We start from the raw sequence: 21,519 nt of genomic DNA, 5'->3' as shown, positions 1-21,519 counted from the left end.
ATGGAAGATTAGGAAACTTGGGGAAAAAGTATTTCTCCTTTGTTTCCAGATTCAAGGGGTATTATTCAACAGTTAATTTTGCACAAATTTCCACTTCGTCTAAGTGACTGTTTTCGTAATCATATTCGATCATGTGATCATAGCCTTGATTGCATCATATACATAGCTTTACTTAAAAAAAGAGAGCCTCATGAAAGACGGTTTTTTCAATGGATTTTCCATCAAAGAATATCATAAAAGAACTATCAAAAGCATTTGTGTAATCTAACAAGGTTCAAAATTTTCTCTATTTAATTCATAAAAGCTTAGAAAAATGAATATTTCTTCGAACAAAAAGTGCAAAATAAACTATTTTTAGTCTAGTGATGTTGGACATTAAAAAGTTATCAATAAGGTCAGGCTAGGGTTTGATTATTTTTACTGAAATCTCAAAGGATAATTTGAAGGGGGAAAAATCAACCAAATATTGGGCTATTGGTTTTAACTCCTAAATATAATCGATATTGATAATCAACAACCCATATGGGTTTTATGTAGCTGAGTAATAATTCTAGATTTATATAATTTAATGTATGTGTATTAATTTAGTTATATTTTATATCTAATTCAATAATTAATTAAGATTGAATGATTAAAATACATTCATATTTAGATATATTAAAGCATAAAAAATTGGTTACAAAACAAAACATACCTAAGCTCTCTAGATTATAGAGAGAATAACACATGAACGTGATAGACGAATTTCCATTAGTGCACTCCAAGAATTTGGGTGTCTCCAGGACAACCATCTACGCCGTCAACAAGCTTGAAACGTTGGAAAAAAAGAAGGGCTCCCTCAAAAAGGCCAAACTGGACCCGGAGGTGTTAAAGAAAACATCCCAGGCCAATTTTCTCAAGAGATATCAAAAAAGTGGGTGGAAAGAGCATTGTGAGGGTGGAGCGCCCACTTTTGACACCAGCAATGAAAGAAACCCATCTCCGCCTTTGCAAGAGTCTTTTGAGTTCTTTTGAACTCTTTTGACGCTTTTGGCTTCCTGCATCCCTCATGCCAACCCCCCTCGATTGACCTTTTTGGTTGCTATTCGAGGGAAGACCTAAAGTGTCCGCGATCCAAACACCGAGGCCCCCAAAGCCACTGTCAGCCATCGTTAGGACACCATCACAGACGAATACATCTGCAGAAGGTGCCAGGCCTTCTGTCACAGCCTGAAACCCATCATTGCCGCTAAGGGCAGCTACCTTAATTATCAAAAGAGCTCAGATACACAATTATTGATGTAATTAATTTTATTTCAATTTTTTGTTAATGAATGAATCATATTTTGTTGAAGTTTATAATTCGAAGGGTTCAGATTTTAATGGACTACTCTGTATTTATGTATTTAGATTTTATATCTATAAAAGAGCAGATTCATAGAATCTGTTGATATCCTGAAATACCCTTTGGACTTTAATCAATCTAATTAATGAAACTCATTATCAGTGATTGTGCTGTGTTATAATGATCCCTCATTTTGTCTTATTTGCGGGGGCCTCTTGGGAATTAAATGTGTATGTATAATAAAGAAAAAATATTACATCCTTTTCTTATTACATATATTTTATATAACATGTCATTCTAATCCCATGTAAGCGATTGCAATCAATTTCTTGTGAGGGTAATTTGTCATTCCTTATCCATTCCTTTTTTCTTAGCGGCAAATTGAATATGAAGGAAAACAAGAAGAGGAGTATTCAAGAACCTGGGTTTGTCTCAATAAACGTGTACACATCTATCATTTTCAACCGTTCATATTGAATTCACACCCTTATTGAATGATATACATACATATATGTAATATGTGCGTACAAGGTAGGGAGAGGAACAGAGTGTTAACAAGGGGATGTTAACATGAAATTCAATTACTTTATCGAATTTGAAATGTGGCAAATAGCTTCCACGTTGTTTTTTTATACTCCATGTACTTATTTTCATGGCAATTTATGAGACTTTGTTTCATGGATGTGAGTAAAAAATTAGTATAACATATGACTAGAGATAGAATATTTCGAAGAGCACAAGGAGAGGATGGAACGAGACATATGGTATTACTGAATTAAGGGCATTGTTAATATCAGCTTCTTTTTATATGATTTTGGAGGGAAAAAATGAATTACTGGTATAAAGAAGAGAACCTTCTACAGGAGGTCCACATAACGCGGTTTGAAATACCACGGATTTTACTATAACGCGGTGTTTGGAATTATTCTGACTCCTCGTATAGAACAGTAAATTCCCCTCATTTCGCGGGTTTCATATTATAATAATCAATAATAAAAAACTACATATTACATATGGTAAACAAGAATTTTTGTAGTTGTTGAGGAGTTTTTTCATATATTGCCTATATATTCATATAATATAAGTGTATAATTTTGTATAGGGGGAGGGGGGGGAGCGGGAGCTTCCTGTAATTGAGGATTTTTTTTTAGTTATTGCTTATTAATTGATTTACAAACTTGGAATTAAAAAAGTTTCTGAATAAATATTGCTAAGTTCTGATTATTTTAATTTTACAGTATTGAAATGATCAGATTAAAATAAAGTAAATACCGGATTAAAATAAAATTTTAGAAGTATCTTGTTGGGTATACATTTTTTTTAATATTCCTAACCATTAAAAAAAAGTAGAAATAGTAAAAAGTGGATATATATAATTTATCCCGTTTTACGGGTTTAAGTACTAAAAAAATCACCATACCACGCGAATTTCATATAACACGGATTATTCTTCTTCCTAAAACATTTGTTCATTTTATATTATATACTATAATCAATACTTTTTCCAATCAAGTAATATTTTTAAAATGATAAAATTATACAAACATTGCTTAGACTTTTGACTTTTAGTGTTTTGACTTGTACATTCTTTTTTACATTTAAAAAAGTGAAGGAAAATTAAGCTTTATAATTATATTATGTCCTTTCTATACAAAGATTGGGATTTGTATTTATATCCATCCTCTCACAACAACTGGCAGCTGATCTAATAAAACGTAATGACAGCTAAGCTGCTTTCCTCCAAAACATTCTCCAAATTGTCAGGCTAACCATGTTCATTTTCTGTTTTACATTGATTATACAACACTGAGTAACGCAGTGTAATTAAGTTTACGTATATTTTATGGCCAGCCCCAGCAGGCCATGACCAAGGGGAAAATAAATATCGTAGAACTGGAAGAGAGAACTATTTAACATATTTTTAACACAAATCTGGGTCTTTGTTACGAGAACGAGAAATTGTTTTTGAAGGAGCAACAACCTTTTCCCCTCATAGCTCCCCATGGTCATCGACTCCGGTGAGCTAAGTTAAATTACGAGGTGTCGGGTTTCGGGCCAGTCTCCCAGCTTTCGAGTAAAAATATGAGAATCTATACTGTTTACTATTTAAAAGGTCATTCAGCGTAGGTTGACTCAATTTTTCATCTCCAGTTCTTTTTTATTTATTTCTTGACATGTCTCCATAGTGTGGAGGACGCATTACCTTATTCAAAGTGATATTCTCTTGAATATATTTGACACTTAACTGTTTCATTGATCCCGGCAGCTCCAAATTTCTCAAGAAATTTCTATACGGAGGAAAAGAGACGTTTTGATGATCATAAGAGTTCACAACATTTTGATCTCGAACCATTTTCATAGAAGTTTTACTATTCGATGAAAGTTCTTGATATTTTGTGTTGTCCAGGAGAGAATAAGAGTCCTCGAGATACACTGTTTTGTAATTCATTAAAGAAAATACTGCTTTACCGTTTTATTTCTTCATTATGTTTCAAAATATCTTGATGACAGTAATGGAAATATTTTACATCAGAAAAAAATATGTATGACTTTTTTTTGTGTTACTTCATAGAGATTTAATGAATTATATGAAACTTATATTATGAAGTAATGAAATTGCGGAATTTGTTCCGCAAAGAAATATGTTGTTGTTGTTGTTTTTCTGAGGGGGTAGCCCCCCCAAAAAAAAAATCTCGAAAACTGCATCCCAAGAAAAAAATATTTGTTTATTGTATATAATTAATACTTCTTCCAATCAAGCAATATTTTTAAAATGATAAATTACACAAACTTGTTTAAACTGAGTGTTTTGACATGTACTATTGACATTCTTTTTTACATTTAAAAAAGTAAAGGAAAATTTAATTTGTAAATAATAATATTTTTTTATTATTATTTAAAGTTAGAAAATGAATCCCCTTAGAGAAGTGGATCGATTTATCCTTGCTCCACTCCAAATATTAGTAGATAAAATTTACAATTACTTTGTCAATCATGTCCGCCTTCAAAACTGAGATATAATTATTCTTCATTTAATTGTTGGGTTATATTCACAGCAGGAATGCCGATAGGATTTGAAAACTTAGTGGTATCATTCTTCTAATATATATTATGTTCAAATATACTTTATAAAGCTATTGAAATAATATCTAAATTCCCAAAATTATGGTAATAAATTATTATAATTACATTAACTATCTAAAAAATAAATATATTTGAAATGCTCTCTATGTTTTTAACATACCTGGCTATTTCAATTCGAATGTTTTGGTCATGTATTTATTATTTTTTGACGGCATCAACTACTCCTTTACATCATCATGCATCACTCAATGTATTTTATCTCTATAATGTGAACAAATCCAAGAAGGGAGGATTTAGAGCCAGTTTTGATAAATAATTATTTGGAGAACATTACCGTAGAAACACTCTCAATTGTCTGTCCTTACAGAATGGGCAAAACCTCTCTGTTTCATCTTTTTTCGACTTGTTTGTGAATACTAAAGCTTTAAACCAAGTAACAAAACGCAAAGGTTAGCGTGAGGAGATACAATGGTGCAGCGTTTAAACAGTTTTTCGCAAGGTTTCGCTTTTCATATAACGTCAACTCTGTTATTTTTCTTACGGACGTAGTCTGGAATATAATAAAGAGGATGATTAATGAAGCACGCCTCATTAATAATGAATCTAAAATTGCTGATTATATGATTTTTCCTTTTTGAACATCCCACTAAAGAGAAGAGAAGTTTTCAATAATAAAATAACAATCATTTATTGATTGTTATTAATTATAATAATTAATAGTATAAGAATAAATGAATAATTTAAGACGCAATGGTCAATCTTTTTTAGAGGTGGGAACTTGGAGTCGATACTAGACTTGGAATCCATAGTTTAATTATAAAATATTCGTATATATTTTTACATTAATTAACATCATCATCTTTGAACTCGAATAAACAAACTATTGGTGTAACAAAGCTCCATTTGACAAAAATCTTCTCTAGCTAAGCTAAGTCCGTCTTCTGGACCTCGAATGAATATCTTCTTAAAAGTAAAATATATTACTTAACTACTACTTATATCTCAAAATAATAACTAAACTGTCCCTCTAGCGGAGAAAAAAGTTTCTTTGCACCAATGCATTTTTTAGCTATTGACGTAGGTCCTCGTTTCACAACTTGTTTTAAAACTTTAGTGAAGACTATTGATGTAGTGAAATGATAATAAAGGGTTTTCTTACACATTTGATTCATCTTTAATCGAATAGCTTTTTTGAATAATATTTTTTTTTTTTTTTTTTAAAGGTAAAGCATATTTTGTCTACATTTTCATATTTTCATAGACCTAGTCAATATTTAATTTAATGGAGCAAAGAGTCATAGCAAGGATAATCGTTTCTGCTCGACTGTATCAAAGTAGTTTTTTATATATCTATACCAATAAAAGATAATCAGCGAGTATTAATGAAATGTGTTGCATGATCAATTGTTAGAGAGCCTGATGTCTACATTAATTGATGTAAGCATCTACCCTGGTAGCGTCAGTCCTGTGTAAAGTAGAAATTGATTTATTCGCTTAGTTTCTTTATAATTAAGCATTGACATAATGTAGAAAAATAACAAAAACGTACTAAATGTGATGTGAAAATAGTATTCAATTATTTTCAGAATTTTCGACATTGGTAAACTTGGGGCTTTAAGAATTTACTTAAATAATGGACTTGAGTCATATATAAGGACTGAGACAACAATACTAATCAATGACTTATGTATTTCAATTTTTGATTATTTGAGTTTAAGAAAAGTAAAATTTTCCAAAAAAACCTTTGAAGCGAGTTCCAGTAAAGTTTGGACTTCAGTAAAGTAGTCCAAGACTACATAAAAACCCCCCTGTCCCATTTTTATTTCCAAAAAAATATCTTCAAATCAAATCACCCTTTTATTTTGTCTTTATATCAGATATAAACAGTGCTTTGATATTCCAAGAGTGTGATTCCCCGTTATTTTTCCAGTTTGCGTAAATTATGTATAAAAAATATTGGAAATGAAAACACATCTAATTTATTATGAATGAAAATGACTCTCTGGGTAAAAGTATCTTAAACACACGACTATAAAGGGAATCCCCTTAACTTGAGGTTGAATTCATAATAATATTAAATAAAATATTTTCATTCTTAAACATACATATATGTGATTATGTTGAGAATGGGTTGAAAAGGATAAGATGGTTATTATTGGGAGAAAAGAAAGTTTCTCTTTATTTTTATTGGTCCGTAGGGGATTTTTGTTTAGTTTTTCTAGTTCTTATATAAAAATGTGATCAGGTGCAAATATACTTTACATACATATTTCGATACTTTTTTTTTTACAAAAAATTAACTCAAGTAATCAAAATTTCACATACTCCAATTAAATAAATGAGTTAAGTCTTTCGTGCTATTACATTATTCCAAAAAGTAAGGGGTGTAAACATACTATTACATCATATAAAATGATGATTTTAATAATTATTTAACAACTTTTTAACTTAAATTTATAGCCGCATTGAAACCATAAATGATAGGGTAGGAACAATAAATACAATTACTGTTAGTATGCATACAATAGAACGTTTTTGAGAAAGATGTAGCGTAAAAAAATAAATCAAAAAATTAAAATAGTAACCCGACAGTTTGGAGAATGTAGGTGGAAGAGATGCATAGCTGTGTTGAAGTTTCATTATACCTATCAAGTGCCCTAATAATATCTATTGAAATTTAAATTTTGACAAAATATAATTTATTAATAGCATTTCAAAAAGAATATTATTACAATTAGATGGGTTCTGAGCTCTCTTAATTTTTAATGTAGCTGCCCTTAGCAGCAATGATGGCTTCCAGGAGGGGGCGGAAGGCCTAATAACCCTATAGAATTTAGTCATCTGTCATTGCGTCCCATTGCTGGATGACAGTGGTTTTGAAAGCCTCGGTGTTTGGATGACGGACATTGCAGGCTTTCACTTCGATATGCACCCAAAATTTGTAGGCGAGAGGGTTGGCATCAGGGCTTTAGGGGGACAAAGGAATAAAATAAGAGTTCAAAAGACTCATTCAAAATAGTCTTGCAACGGAGGAGAGGGGTTTCTTCCATTGCTGGTGTCAAAAGTGGCCTCTCCACCTTTACAAGGTTCTTTTGGTCCACTTTTTTAATAGCTCTTTGGAGAGTCTTGTGTGAAACCATGAGATCTCTTGCATGGGCCCTAGGGGACTTGAGGGGATGGGCATGTACTGTTTTCTTTATTCCTCACTCTCCTTCTTAATTTCATTAACAGCTTATTCAATCTTTTCTTACTTGGGATCACAATTTTCGTGATTGACCTGAGAATTGTTCCCATATTTTGGAGATTTTGCAAAAGTTGCTGATCTGGAGATAGAATTATAGGCCACACAAGTCGGCATATTCAACCTGGAACTTTCTATATATCTTATTTAAATAACATTCACGTTTAGTAATTATGTTAATGTTTGATGTAATGAATAATATAATGAAAGTTATCCCTTTAATTTGAAAAGAAATGTTGGAATACTATGATTTCGAGTGTTATGGTCAATTATCAATTCTCTCTTGTCTGCTATCACGATGTTAATTAATTTCCCATGACTTTGTTAGTATCATCACTCTATATATGTTATATCTTTTGGTTTCAGTTCTGACATAAAATTTACTAGCAAAGCGGATGGCGTCATTAAGCCCCAAAAAAAGGAATTTAACGATGAAGAATAATTAAAAAACCGAAATGTACCTGTTAATAAATAAGGAAACAGTGAAAAAAAACCAAAATTTTAATTATTATATTTTTCCCTTTTTATGTATTACATTTAACATAAGATAAATGAACCTGGTGACGTTCACTTAAATGGAAAGAGAGAGAGTGACTTGATAATTCTGTTGTGTTTGCCCTACGATTTTCTCATTGCCTGACCATTTCACACTGCATTATTCTACTAATTTTGTTCCTTGTTAGTATTCTACACGATGATTGGTTGAACTTAATTATTTTCCGTTTCAGATGTTTTAACTATTTCCCAAAACTAAATGAAGAATTGGTTAACTACGAACTGATTGTGGACATTTTTTCCATTTTGAAGAAAAGCTTTAAGATTATGAAATGAATACAAAATATATCGTAATAAGATATTTTTTCTACAGTAAATATCTTCCATGAGGATTTGTTGAGATTCATATTAAGATTATCATGTAGGACTACATGTAGTCTAACAATTGAATTATATTAGTTTGGGGAAAAAGTAGTTTCGTTTTTCTCCCCCCATTTATTTTAACTCAGTATATCTTGTTTATTATTGGTCACATCGGATTAAAGGTGAGAGTATATACTACAAATGCTTTTGGACGGAATTACGCATGACCCGTTCAGTCGTGAATTATTGTGCATCAAGTATGGAGGTCTCAAAGGAACAAATTTGTCATATTTACATATTGACTTCCTGAAGGGGGAAAAAAAATTACAAGAAAATTTTCATTGTTTAAGTGGCAGATACTCTTTTGGTTCGTGTTGCACAACCGTGGTTCGAGCCATTTTAAATTTCAAATTAAATCAGATGATTATAATACAAAAAAAAAGATGTGATTGTGTACTGCAAACACTTTGGGACAGTATCGCATTTGGCCAGTTCAGTCGTCAATTATCGAGCACAGAGTATGGAGGTCTCAAAGGAAGGAATTTTCTATATTTTACATTTTATTACCTGAATGGAAAAAATGCGTCGAAAGCGACTAAGAAAATTTACGTTGTATACTGGGCCGATACTCTTTCAGTTCTTGTTACGACAGGCCAAAAACATTTTGGATGCCGCTCTAGAAACTCCGGAAGCTCGGATGGGAGGAATCTTCACTATAGTCCAGACCTGGAACCAAGTCACTACCACCTGTTCCTATCTATACGCTATTGGGGTTAAAAATTTGCCCTTAATAGAGGCCTATGAAAACTCGTTGTACGATTTTTGTTTGCCAATAGGGACATGGGCTTCTAAAAGAAGAGCATTATGAATTGGGATTCTGGTTAACAAAAAGTTACAAAACAGAATGGGAATACTTGGTTTAAATTACATGATCGTAACACTTCTTATAAAGCATTGAAATAAAGGGCAAAAAACTAAATTACATTTTTCCCAACATATTATTTCTAAATAAATTTTACACAATAAACTTTTTTAAATGTATGTATTACAATTTACATACTGAGATTGTTTTTTATTTATTTATTATTATCTAGTGTAGAGTCCACAGATCTTGTCAATGTTCCTTGCGTATGCTATAAATAGAAAAATACTCCTTTGAACCTCTGTCAATATGTAAGCTTAAAGAAAAAGGTGGCATAAAGACAGACCCATTGATTTTAAGGAAGGAGTTTTTGTGACTTACAGGCTTTTGTATTGGTGGCTGTCGTTGTCGTCGTCGTGGTTGTTAGCATAAAGTTGTCTGCAAAAAGTAAACAATGATAAGTCCATGTTTTTAGTTTATAGCACACTTGATCTTACCACACATTTGGCAGGCCTTTTCCAAAAAGGAAAGAACCAATTGGAGCCACCAAACTCCTCTGATTTTACGACATGAAGGTTCTAGGGTGGATCAAATAGGGTGGAGTTGATTTTTTTAAATTTCTTTATAATCTGATTAATTAGAGGACAATCTTAAGAGCAGCAGTACAAATTATAATTCTTAAATAATAAATTCTACTGGTGTTATTCACACATTCACAGCACTAGATACCAAACCTGTAGAGTCGGAGTCGATCTCGCCCGGAGTTGGGGCTTTAGCCTGGCCTCGCAGTCGGAATTGCAAGTTGTTGGATAACTCATAAGTCCTAGTCCAAATACACCTGTGTGCTCCGCAACCTCGAAGAAAACAACAACACAATCATGGCTGTTACAGCAAATCTAATATTTTAGTTTAATTTTACATTATATACCTAAGTTACGTCAGCAAAACTTCAAGTTTGTTCTTGTTTTTTGGTTCTCGAGTTGAACAAAGGGAGAGTATAAAGTACTATTAATAATCCAGTGCACACATATAATAATATATTCCCTCTGAAGAGTGATTAACTCAGTGTCTCAGTTCCTGTTAAAGAATCACACAGCAAGGATGTCAACTGTGCGAATCAACCCTTCAGGACGAAATTATCCAGGAAAAATTACCTTCAAAATCTAGTAAAGGTTACAAAGTCAAGTGCAAAGAATGCCAGCTGGAGATGCAAGATCTTGTGGCAAGATTCTGCTGACACAGAGAGAAGTGGCAGCAGAATCAACAAGAAGCGGCAGCCAGAGAGATGGATTTTTTAAGTTATTAAAGAAATCAAAGGTAAAAACAATCTTGCTGCCAATACTTAACAATAATGTTTTTTTTTGTTTTTTGTTATTGCTCTTAGGTGCTTAATTTTTTTTTTTCATTTTTCAGGAACTACAGCCACAGTATCAGCGTCTACATCTGCAGAGGCCTCTGCACCAATGAAAATATAATACTCAGCCACCGCTTCTACTACCCAATATGGACATGCCAAACAAAGGGTAACAACATCTCTGGACAGATTTATCATAAAAACTTCAGCCTCCCAAAACTCCAGTCTTGATGAAAAAGTTGATAGAATGATATTTGCAGCAAAATAACCACAGAAAAAACGAATTAAGGTGGGTTCATTAAATTGCTAACGCGCTCACAATTTCTCATTTTATATATATGTAGATATATATTATTGCAGTTCACTTCATAATATTTTGGAAAATTTTAATATTACTTCTTAAAAATGATAATAATAACTAGAATGGACACTCGGTAGAGCGTAAAACCTCCACCTAAAATAAAATTGAATTGTTATTCACAATTATTTACAAAGTTATTGTAATTTATGTACTTTTTAGGATTTGGGCTACCTTGACCTTCCATGTCTTTTAAAAATTTCCTACAAAGTTTGATCAAAATCGTTCTGTAACTTTTGCTGTAATCCTAGTGACTAAAAAACAAATAGAGGCAAAAAAAAATCTCCTTTCAAATTTGTTGCAGAAATAATAAAAAGAAAAAGATTTGCATACTAAATATCTACATAAGCACTTACGGGAAACCACTCAAGTTTATTAAATTAATCAAATCCTTATTAAAAATCGCAAAATTGACGAATATTTCCTTAAAAAATACAATTAACACAACAACAACTCATTTGCATTTATTTTGACTGAACATTACAGGAGTATACAAATATGTTCTGGGTACAAAATTGGAAGCAGTTCTATTAAGTTTCTGGTAGAGAAAGCTAACGATGGCCATCATGTTCTACAAATAAATAATATAGTTCAATAAATGTTACAATAAATTAGTTAACGATATAAATCCTTTTATTAGTAAATATCATAAACTAACTATATAATTATTATAGTATTTTAATATACAATGAATAAAAAGTAATTAATTTATTTTAATAAAACAATGATATAGAAAATAATATTTTGAGTACAAACAATGATAGATAAATGACTAAAATTCTTTATTTCTTGAAAGAAAAACATCAAAACAATTTAAAAAGCACTATCCTAGCACATTATCTAAATAAGTAATATAACAAATAGCCAGTCGAAGGATTTCTATCTTTGATAACTTTTTATCTGGAGGCAATGTGGGAAGAAGATGTCGGAGAGTTGAAAATGCTCCATTAAATGCCTCTACACGCAGCCGCTCGCGTGAGGCGTGAGCTGTACGATACTTGACCGAGGCTCGACGTCTTCGTCTTTTTTCTTCTCTACTTAAGCGACGTTCCTCGGGAGTCTTGCTACTTCCTCGGCTTTCGCGTATAGATGTCGATCTATATTTGGAGTAAACATACAGTTGAATTCATATTAATTTATATGTTGACAGAAAGACAATAAATATACGCGGCGATCTATTGAAATCTAAACACTTACTAATTCAATAATTAATGGAGGTTAATTGATAGAAATTAATTCATATTTCGATATACTAATGCATAAACAATAAGTTACAAATCAAAACGAATCTGAGATGTCTAAAGTCGATAAAATTACAATTTAACGTGATTGACGAATTTCCATTCGTGCGCTATAAGCAGTTGGACATCTCCTACACCACCGTCTACGCCGTCAGTATCCGAAACGTTCAAGAGAAAGAAGGGCTTTTTCAAAAAGGCCAAACTGGACCCGAAGGAGTTAAAGAAAACAGTCCAGGGAATCATCTCAAGTGAATTAAGGCATATCCAAGATATATATGTATTTCACTACAGACTGTCCATAAAGATATCAAAAAATGGGAGGAAAGAGCCTTGTAAGGGTAGTAAGGTTTTTTTTGACACCAGCAATCAAAGAAACACATCTCCTTCGTTGTGTGACACTTTTGAATGAGTCTTTTGAACAAGTTAAACAAGTCCACAAAATTTGAATTTTTCAAAAATAAATAAATTCGATATTCAATATTTTTAGTACTTGACGAGCTGATCACTACTAATCTGCGATTCGTTATTTTCGTAGTAAATTGTCTTGATAATTTTTTATATAAAACTTCTAGTAATTTTACCCTTTTTGCAGTTTCGAGCTTATATTTAAGTATGATAAATATAAAGAAATACGTTTAAAATTGCAAATGAAATTTACAAGAAAAAAATTAAAGTTATTATTGACGCGTCAATTTTAACACGTGATGTAACAAACTAATTTATGAACTGAGTTTTAATATAAAAACAAGACTAATAAGGTTATTTTGTACAATGTTAAGAAGTACTTTTGAATCGTCGTATCACTGCTCTGAGCACTCATTAATTTGATACGAATAGTATTTTAGTCAACCCTAAATAACTCTTCAACTTCAATATATTATAGTTCAGATCAACTATAATTTAAGTTTTTCCACAGGTCAATATTCTAAACAAAAGGCAATTGTTGTTGAAATATGACCAGTTGAGAAAAAATACATAGGTTAGAGCGGAACCTATTTTGATAAAATTTTAAATGTATTTTAAAAGTCCTACTAAATCCCTTGAAACCCATTTTTGCTGAATTGGAAGAAAATAATATGTATGAAAAAGAAAAATTCGTGGAAAAAGGTTAAAGGTTTGACAATGTTAAGCATAAAATAGCTGCCAAAATTTACATTTGATAAACCTTAAAAAAAAGTAAAAAAACTGTTGATTTTTGCCACAACTATGCGTTGTAGACTCAAACTTAGTTAAAATGGATTTCAATTAACTTAATGAATAATTGTTTCAGGCAACGAGGACAGTTGTAATATTTTTGGAGTTACCTTATAAAAAATATAAATTGACTTAAACAAAAAAGTAAAAAAAATAAAAAAAAACAGTCAAAAAAGCTTTCATTAGTTTGGGGTTATGTCGAAGTAATACATCGAATTATCAACAAACATTTTTGGCCATAGGAGAGATAAGTTTTTTCAAACATGATCTTATCAATAAATGTATTGTTAAGACAAACGTATATTTTGATTTTAATTTGCATTTGTAAAAAGAAGAACTTCAAAATTTTCAAGTTAAATATTTCCTATTTCGTCTTTTTTATTTAAATAGTTCCCCTCCCCCAAGTAAAAATTTGCAAAACTATATAAAAAAACGGAAAATTCATTTCCTAAATTTGAAAATGGAATTCTAACTGTTGTTGTTATATATTTAAAAACTCTGTTATGGCAACCAGCCGGGAATGTTGCAATCTATGACGAGTTGCCTTCGAATGAATTTTGGAGAAAAACTATTGAGTGGTATAACCATCTAAATAGATTCAAATAATAGGTGATATATGGATGTTGTGTTAAAATTTGTCAATTCAGCTTGAAGTAATTCAACGTTTAACAAAAATTGTTACTTGTCTCCGGTTTTCTCCTACATATAAGATTTTCCAGATAAGACATTATTACTTGAGTTATCAATTCTAGGGAAACGATAAATAATAAATTAATCCCAATTTTTTAGAAGGATGTTTAAGAAAAGAGCGGCGTAGCAATTTCACAGTTCCTTATTAAGAATTGACCAATACTCACTCTTAAGGTAATAAAGAGCCCTAAAACCCCTAAAAGTTTATAATATATTACCTGTTTGCTTTTAAAACATTCGATTATTTTACAAATAATATTTCCCATGTATCAATGGGTATATTTTACCTAAATCTCGAAATATATGTACATTTCTTGGAGCGTTACCCTCTTTTAAAAATATTTTTCCTTTCTATACGTTATAAAAAGTAAGGAAAAATCTTTTAAAAAAAGTACGATGCGTCAAGTTATGAACTTAAGTCAATCACGTATCATTTTGCAATTCGGTAAGAGATTTGACGGTAAACAAATTGAGTTGGACGATACATCATTTAATGAAGCTAAAGTATGACAAGTTATAAAAAATTGCAAAAGGCAATTTTTTTTTTTGATTAATCGATGCATACAAAAGATAGGCAATTATGTAAATAAAGAACTCACTTCTTATTCCCTAATGAGCTTATATAAACTTCTGGTTTTGAATAGTGTGTATCAGAGGAAATTGGACCATGATAGCCATTGGAATGACCGTTCAACATGACAGAAGTACAATGGCTTTCACCATAATTGTTGTTATCGTATGAATTATAGCCAATAAGTTCCCCATTTGGCTGTTGAAGCATCGGCTCATTTTCATTTAGGCTAAATAATTATATTAATTTTTTATCAATTATATAATCCATGTTCATAATTACACATAATCAACGCCTCCATTTCTATAGTCCTCAGGCCCATGATAATGCTCACCATAGTCCTGCCCCCTGGATTCGTAATGATAGTTGGTCCATCCGTTTTCATTGTTGATCATACCATGTGCATATTCGTTGTTGCTTGAGTAGCAAGGGCTCTCATTATTTTCACACAAACTTCGTCCGTTCATTATTGAGTATTGCGCTATAAAATATTTTCATTGGTTTAAATATAACCCTTAAAATTTGGAAATGAGTGAAAATGTGTTTATAAGACCTATTAGATATACCGAGTGGTCCATTAAAATATGAACACTTTGAATTTTAAATTTCAAAAGAAACAATTTATTAAACAACAATAGAATGTCAACAAAATTAATACTATAAATAGATGTGTGTATGAGCTCTCATAATCATTTATGTAGCCGCCCTTAGCGGCAATTATGGTTCCCATGCAGGGCACAGATGTAGTACTCTGACATGGTATCCCAGTGCTGACTGACAATGGCTTTGAAGGCCTCAATATTAGGATAACGGACACTGAAGGTATTTCCCTTGATATTCACACGAAGGTGTAGTCGAGGGGGTTGGGATCAGGGCTTTAGGGGGACAAAAGTGTCAAAAAAGAGTTCAAGACTCATTCGCCAAGAGTTTTTCAACGGAGAAGAAAGATTTATTTCGTTGCTGGTGTCAAAAGTGGCCTCTCCACCTACTTTTTGATAGCTTTCTGGACAGTCTGGTATGAAAATCCGAGATCTCTAGCATGGGCCATGATTGAGTTGAGGGGATTAGCCTGGCATGTTTTCTTTTACTCCTCCAGATTCAGTTTGGCCTTCTTGACAGAGTTCTTCTTCTTTTGCAACGCTTTGGACTTTCTGACAGCGTAGACGTTGGTTATGCAGACAATATATACAATACTGCTTATAGTACGCGAACGGAAATTCGTCAGTCATGTACAAATCCTTTTCTCGGTTTGTACGTAAGTTAGAGAGCTAAGGTCTATTTTTTCTCATAACTAATTGTTTATGTTTTGATATATCGAAATATGAATTAATTTCAATCGCTCAACTTCATTAATTATTGAATTAGTAAGTGTTCAGATTTCAATGTACCACCCGGTATTGCAATGCAATATAATGTAGAAAAAAAGTCATTGAATTTTCACCAAAATTTGTAATTCCTTTAATGACATAATTAATTCAAAGTGAGTGTATATTTAATGCTAACTAAAAAACAAATGAAAAACAATATTTTCAATTTGATCAATAGGGTTCAAAACGTTATTTTTGAATGAATCACTAATGCTTGAATATTTCAAATTTTGAGGGAATACTTATTTTATAAATTTACTTGTACTTCTAGTAATTTTGTGTGTAAGTAGATATATTAATTTTCATATATTAGAAACAATAGGGAAAATCCTCAAGCTTCATCACAAAAAGTATAAAGAACCCTCAAAAGTAAACACTGCTAACACGTGTTGAATAAGACTTCAAACTATGAACTGAGGATCCTATTTTGAGATCTGGCGGTTATACTTTCTTGAGAGAGGGATTTCTTGGAGTATATATCTACATAGGAATTCCCCCTTCCTCCCCCTCCTCACCATTAATAAGGCCTCTTATCACTATAAGAAATGTTAAAACTCGTGTAACGGCATTTATCTTTCTTCCTATTGGTGTATAAATAGCGCTTATATTAGTATAACGGCGCACGAAAGGAAATTTTCCCCCTCCCATGGGAAATTATTATAGGGTTCTCCGCCTCTCTTCAAGGAAAATAAAGAAGAAGAAAAAAAATGAAAGGGATCTAGAAAATCGTTTAAAATGAATTAAGGGATAAAACCACAGGAATAGTCTACACATGTTCAGTAAAAACACATTAAATTCTATTTATTTTCGGGGATTAAGGTGAGTTCTAAATGATAATAAATTAATTGAATGTGTTTGGGGGTAAAAAATTGTATAAATCTCTTCTTTTTTTTTTTTTTTTTGTCTGACAAATTTATAAAAAAAAACTTTGATTAATTTACTTATAAATATAAGAAGATTTATTTATGAATCAAATGGTTTTTTCTGTTTTATGTATCGACTTACCAATTTGAACAATAGGGATTGTGAAAGTTCTCAGTATTTTATTCTGCATGTATTAATTAGCTGTCCAAAAAAGATAAAATTCAATGGTTTAGCACATATACACATAAGCACATTCTTTTGGATCTGATTGATGTCTTGAACCTCGAATTACAACTTGCTTTTATGTAATTATTCCTACTTGTTCAAAAATAACGGTCCAAGAGTAAGAGAGATTTCCATAATTGTGTAACTACCATCTGATTTCGGACACAATAATATGTTTCTTTATTGGGTAAAGGTTGGAAAATACAATAGAGATTGCTATGACCCGGTTGCACTATAGCCATTTGCAAAAATTTAAAACCACCTGGGGTATTTTCTTATTTTTACCAGAAAAGGAATGTATTTCAGAAATTTATTTCTGAGTTGAATTCTTTGCTCAAACCACTTACTTTACACCAAAAAGACTGATTTTTTTTTTTTTTTTTTTTTTTGAATAACTAGTGGGAAATTTTGAAACAGATAACTTCGTCATAGTGTTATCTCTCATATACGTTTTTCTTGGGCACCCTGTTATCTTTTTATCCCTATCAATCCCAAATTTTGGAAAGAAACATGATGTCAGTGTAAACAACTGTCTTAGATTTTGCTCAAATATGAAAAGCTAATCAAATACAAATTCCTAAAAGGATTTATAAGATATTTCTATGACAACTTTTTTTTTTTGTTTTAGAAAATAAGGTTTTTGATTAGGTTTTCCCTTTTTGGTTTTTTAATTACCCGAATTTACCTAATTTGGTACCCCCTTTCAAATTAGGTAAACCCTCTCTACTCCAATGCCTACGATGGGGTATCTCCCAGTTTTTTTTTTTAAAAGGGCCCAAAATCAGAAATATTAACGGCTTCACAGGTGAATATTCAATAATCTGTATATTTAAAAAAAAGTGTTAGTGTCTATGTGTTCCCATACCGTTAACCAAGGAGTCAGAAATTTTGCATGGGTATCTTTTTAAAACCTAGTCATGCTAAGAGAGGGGTCCCAATTATCGGGGGAGTCATATAATTATATACCCAAAACACAAAAACTGTTTTTGTAGCTCAAAAGGACTAGATAGGGGGTTGAGTTATAAATCAAATTGTTACTGCCGTATAAAAAAAGAACACGACTAGTACAGGGCTTTTTTATTTTTGCATAAGTAGTGCAAAAAGGTTTGTAATCTTATTTGCGAATTTCGATTTGGCAATTTTTTGACAAAAATAAATAGATGTACTTCTCATCTAGACAAATTTTTTCATGCATATAAGTTGGTTTGTTATTTGAATTTTATAACACAATTTCTTTTTTTTAAATCCATAATAATACATTATTATATTCATTTCACATCATTTATTCTGATTCCAAGACTGTGGAGGAGACTTGTTATCCCATTTTTGTTATATATACTCGTACTATATATATACATATATTATATTTTATTATATTATTTTTTTATTTTTTTTGTAATTTCATGTTAAATTTAGTTATCAATCACAGTAAATGGTAAAGGAATATTTATTTTATTTTATTATGAACTATATGCACAATTTCTGTAAATGTTTTATTTGTTTATCGTAAATATATATAATTATAAGTATATACTTTATGGTGACAAACTGTAATAAAAAGTAAAATAAGTGCTTGAATATAAGAAAAGGGAGTTTTTACATATTTCCTTCTGTTGTAACATGTCTAATTCTATCCTGTACCATGCCTCTTCCTGCCCTGTATCATGTCTCCTCCTGGTGTATCAAGTATCCTACTGTTGGTTAGTTTAAAAAAAAACAATAAATGGCTATTAATTATTACGCTACATCAAAAAAACTTTGGAATTATTTGTCTTTTACCTATGTCATATTGATCGGGCATTATCTTTTAAATTGTGAAACTTATGACGGTTTATAAAAAAAATTGATTTTTTGTAACATGTATCCTCACTCTCCCCTATTTATTAAATCCAGGCGCCATATTCATATTATTATAGTCCTTGTTGTACTTAGAGTAGAATTGGGGATTAAAATCGGAGTAATTCTAGCAAATGTCCTATTTTATATTATTTTTCCTTCTTCTCTTGCCACAGCTGATTGTAGCTGATCTAATGAACCGTCATGGCCATTATTCTTTCTCTCCTCCAAAACATTCTTTATATTGTTAGGGTTACCATGTTGATTTTCGGTTTCTTTTTTTTTTAAACATGCCCATCCCACACCGGATGAACACTTTTGACTATAATAATCCTCCGCATCAACTTATATTGACAATAGTCAATGTGATTTTCCGCTCCCTCCTTGAGCGGAACACGAAGGGTTACCCATTCCTAATCCTATATCCTAATCCTATAACCCCTAAAATCAGTTATGTACCGTTTTCAGTACATAATTGGTATCGGTATTTTGGTACATTTCGATACTTTTTTGCCTAAAAATTATAAGATAAAATTTTTGTTAAGAGCCATTCACATTCATTTACAAGAGTGTTCACATTTATTTTGTTTGGGTCAGAGCTAGTGAACTTTTTTTAAATAACTGTTCCGAATTGTGTGCTTTATATTTTCTTTATGTATGGTTTTGTTCTTAAGATGTTGCGTGGTTGTTAGTCTTAATTTTCCGTTAGTTTTTGTATTTGTATGTGAATTATATCTTGGCAATATAAACTTTTTATATGTCTCAGATTATACATAGTTTTCTTTTGGTACTTGTAGGATTGGTTACTATACTTTGAACAATAAAGTGAATGTAAAAATCCAAGAATATCGAAGGAAAGCTTGATTTAGTAAGGTAGAAGGATATTTAAATCCTAAATATGGTCCTTCGAGCCAGATAAATAGAATTTCAAGAAGTTATCTGTGAGAGTGTTTGATAAATATTGTGAGTTATTTTACGATTATGTGAACTCCTGTGATGAAGTTCCAGAAGTAGATAATATCGTCTTTAGAAGAGTTTCAGATCCTTTTAGGAGATTTGGAAAAGGAGTTTGTACGTCTTGTAATTATCAATGTGATTTAGAACAGTGATCCCCAACCTTTTTCTATATACATACTGATCAACACTTGAAAAATTTACTGCGGGTCTCGTCATATGAAATTCCATTAAAATATTACTCCAACATAACAATGTTATTATAACATTTAAGATAAAATAACTTTATCAGAAACTTTGCTCCAACAATATAATGTTATAATAACATCAAAAACTGTCGGTAAAGGTAAATAAAAAGGAGTCCTGAGCTTGTTTCTTTACAAGATGGTCCCATCTTTTGGTAATGGTAGACAAATACACCATGATGTGTATTGGCTTATGTACAGTGTAATCGTTTGCCTGTTTTTGGTGGGTTTCAAAAACTAAAGAAAGTAGCATTTTCTAGTTGGGTTAAATTTTTGAGTGCAAGGGAGGAGAATACGGTCGTATAAAAATAAAATACCGCTCAACTTAGACTGAGACTATAATAAAGGGTACCTTATTACCAGTGTTGGGCAAGTTACTTCCAAAATGTAATATATTTTATATTACTAGTTACTTGCATTCAAAAGAAATACATTTCTTTACAATATTACCTTCTGTGTAGAGCAATAAGTTACGTATTACCAGGCTTCCCACCAGCATCTAAAGTGCACCTTAATGTGAGGTTCTTGTCTATTTTTCTGATAAATTGAAAATAGTACGAGTATAACCACTTAGAAAATATTGAATTATCCTTCGTTTTTGCATCTTGAAATCTCCAAACCCAATCGTCTTCTCCTTGCGTTGATTTAAAACCGTCCTCTTCTCATTTCTATTTACGGCTGTTGCGCCTGTGTTGTTTTTTCGAAAACACCTCGCCTGTGAGACAGCTCGGATTGTAACGCACTTTACCGTACTCAGTAACTGTAATAATATTACCGTAATATATTTAGTAGCGTGTTATATTACTCTGTTACTGCCTAATGTAATCTATTACAGTAACACATTACGCCCAACACTGCTTACTACTCTATCTACAATTAGTATGAGAAAAGTAAAATATTCAGAGCTGGGCAAGTCCGTAACAAAAGCGTACCCCGTAACAGTAAGAAACCAATGAAAGCTACAGACTTACGGTACGGACTTCATCTAAATCTAGTCCATACCGCGTCCTTTTTTTTAGATTAGAAAATTTTTAGCTCGGTTGTTCTTTTCGTTGGTGGATACATTTATTCATGGCTGGACCTGGAAAACATAGAAACAAAGAGTAAAAAATGTTTCCTCTGTTCACACAAGGGACTTACTATCGAAGCGACTTATACATGCTAGTTTTATACGTTTGTTAAAAATAGATTCACGAGCTAACACAAAAATACTCATTGTATTTTGTTTTCAGCTGACAATTCCCTCGTCTC

At 31.6% G+C, this 21,519-nt stretch overlaps 1 protein-coding gene across 3 annotated transcripts; it reads right to left on the bottom strand.

The window, feature by feature from the left end:
• Positions 1–11,699: 11,699 nt before the first annotated feature.
• LOC121132639 (uncharacterized) lies at positions 11,700–20,936 on the bottom strand. Of its 3 annotated transcripts, none has more exons than XM_040728068.2 (4): positions 20,750–20,936; positions 15,060–15,258; positions 14,806–15,006; positions 11,700–12,178 (listed from the first exon to the last, which is right to left on the bottom strand). In XM_040728068.2, the coding sequence occupies exons 2-4, from the start codon at positions 15,242–15,244 to the stop codon at positions 11,905–11,907; spliced, it is 660 nt and encodes a 219-aa protein (XP_040584002.1). In that variant the 5' UTR covers positions 15,245–15,258; positions 20,750–20,936; the 3' UTR covers positions 11,700–11,904. The 3 variants fall into 3 exon arrangements, with proteins under 3 accessions (XP_040584002.1, XP_071742797.1, XP_071742798.1); XM_071886696.1 differs by lacking the exon at positions 20,750–20,936 and adding an exon at positions 16,404–16,972; XM_071886697.1 differs by lacking the exon at positions 20,750–20,936 and adding an exon at positions 16,410–16,972.
• Positions 20,937–21,519: the final 583 nt, after the last annotated feature.

This window comes from Lepeophtheirus salmonis, chromosome 2 (genome assembly GCF_016086655.4).
Source record: "Lepeophtheirus salmonis chromosome 2, UVic_Lsal_1.4, whole genome shotgun sequence".
In the NCBI taxonomy this organism is placed as follows: Eukaryota; Metazoa; Arthropoda; class Copepoda; order Siphonostomatoida; family Caligidae; genus Lepeophtheirus; species Lepeophtheirus salmonis.
Note: the sequence above shows the minus strand (reverse complement) of the source record. Positions and strands in the feature narration are given on the sequence as shown.

Coding starts and splice junctions, on each gene's coding strand:
- LOC121132639 (XM_040728068.2), bottom strand. CDS start 15,244: ATGAACGGACGAAGTTTGTGTGAAAATAATGAGAGCCCTTGCTACTCA. Junction 15,007..15,059: donor AATGGAGGCGTTGATTATGT/GTAATTATGAAC, acceptor ATAATTATTTAG/CCTAAATGAAAATGAGCCGA. Junction 12,179..14,805: donor AGCTCATTAGGGAATAAGAA/GTGAGTTCTTTA, acceptor CTCCAAATATAG/ATCGACATCTATACGCGAAA.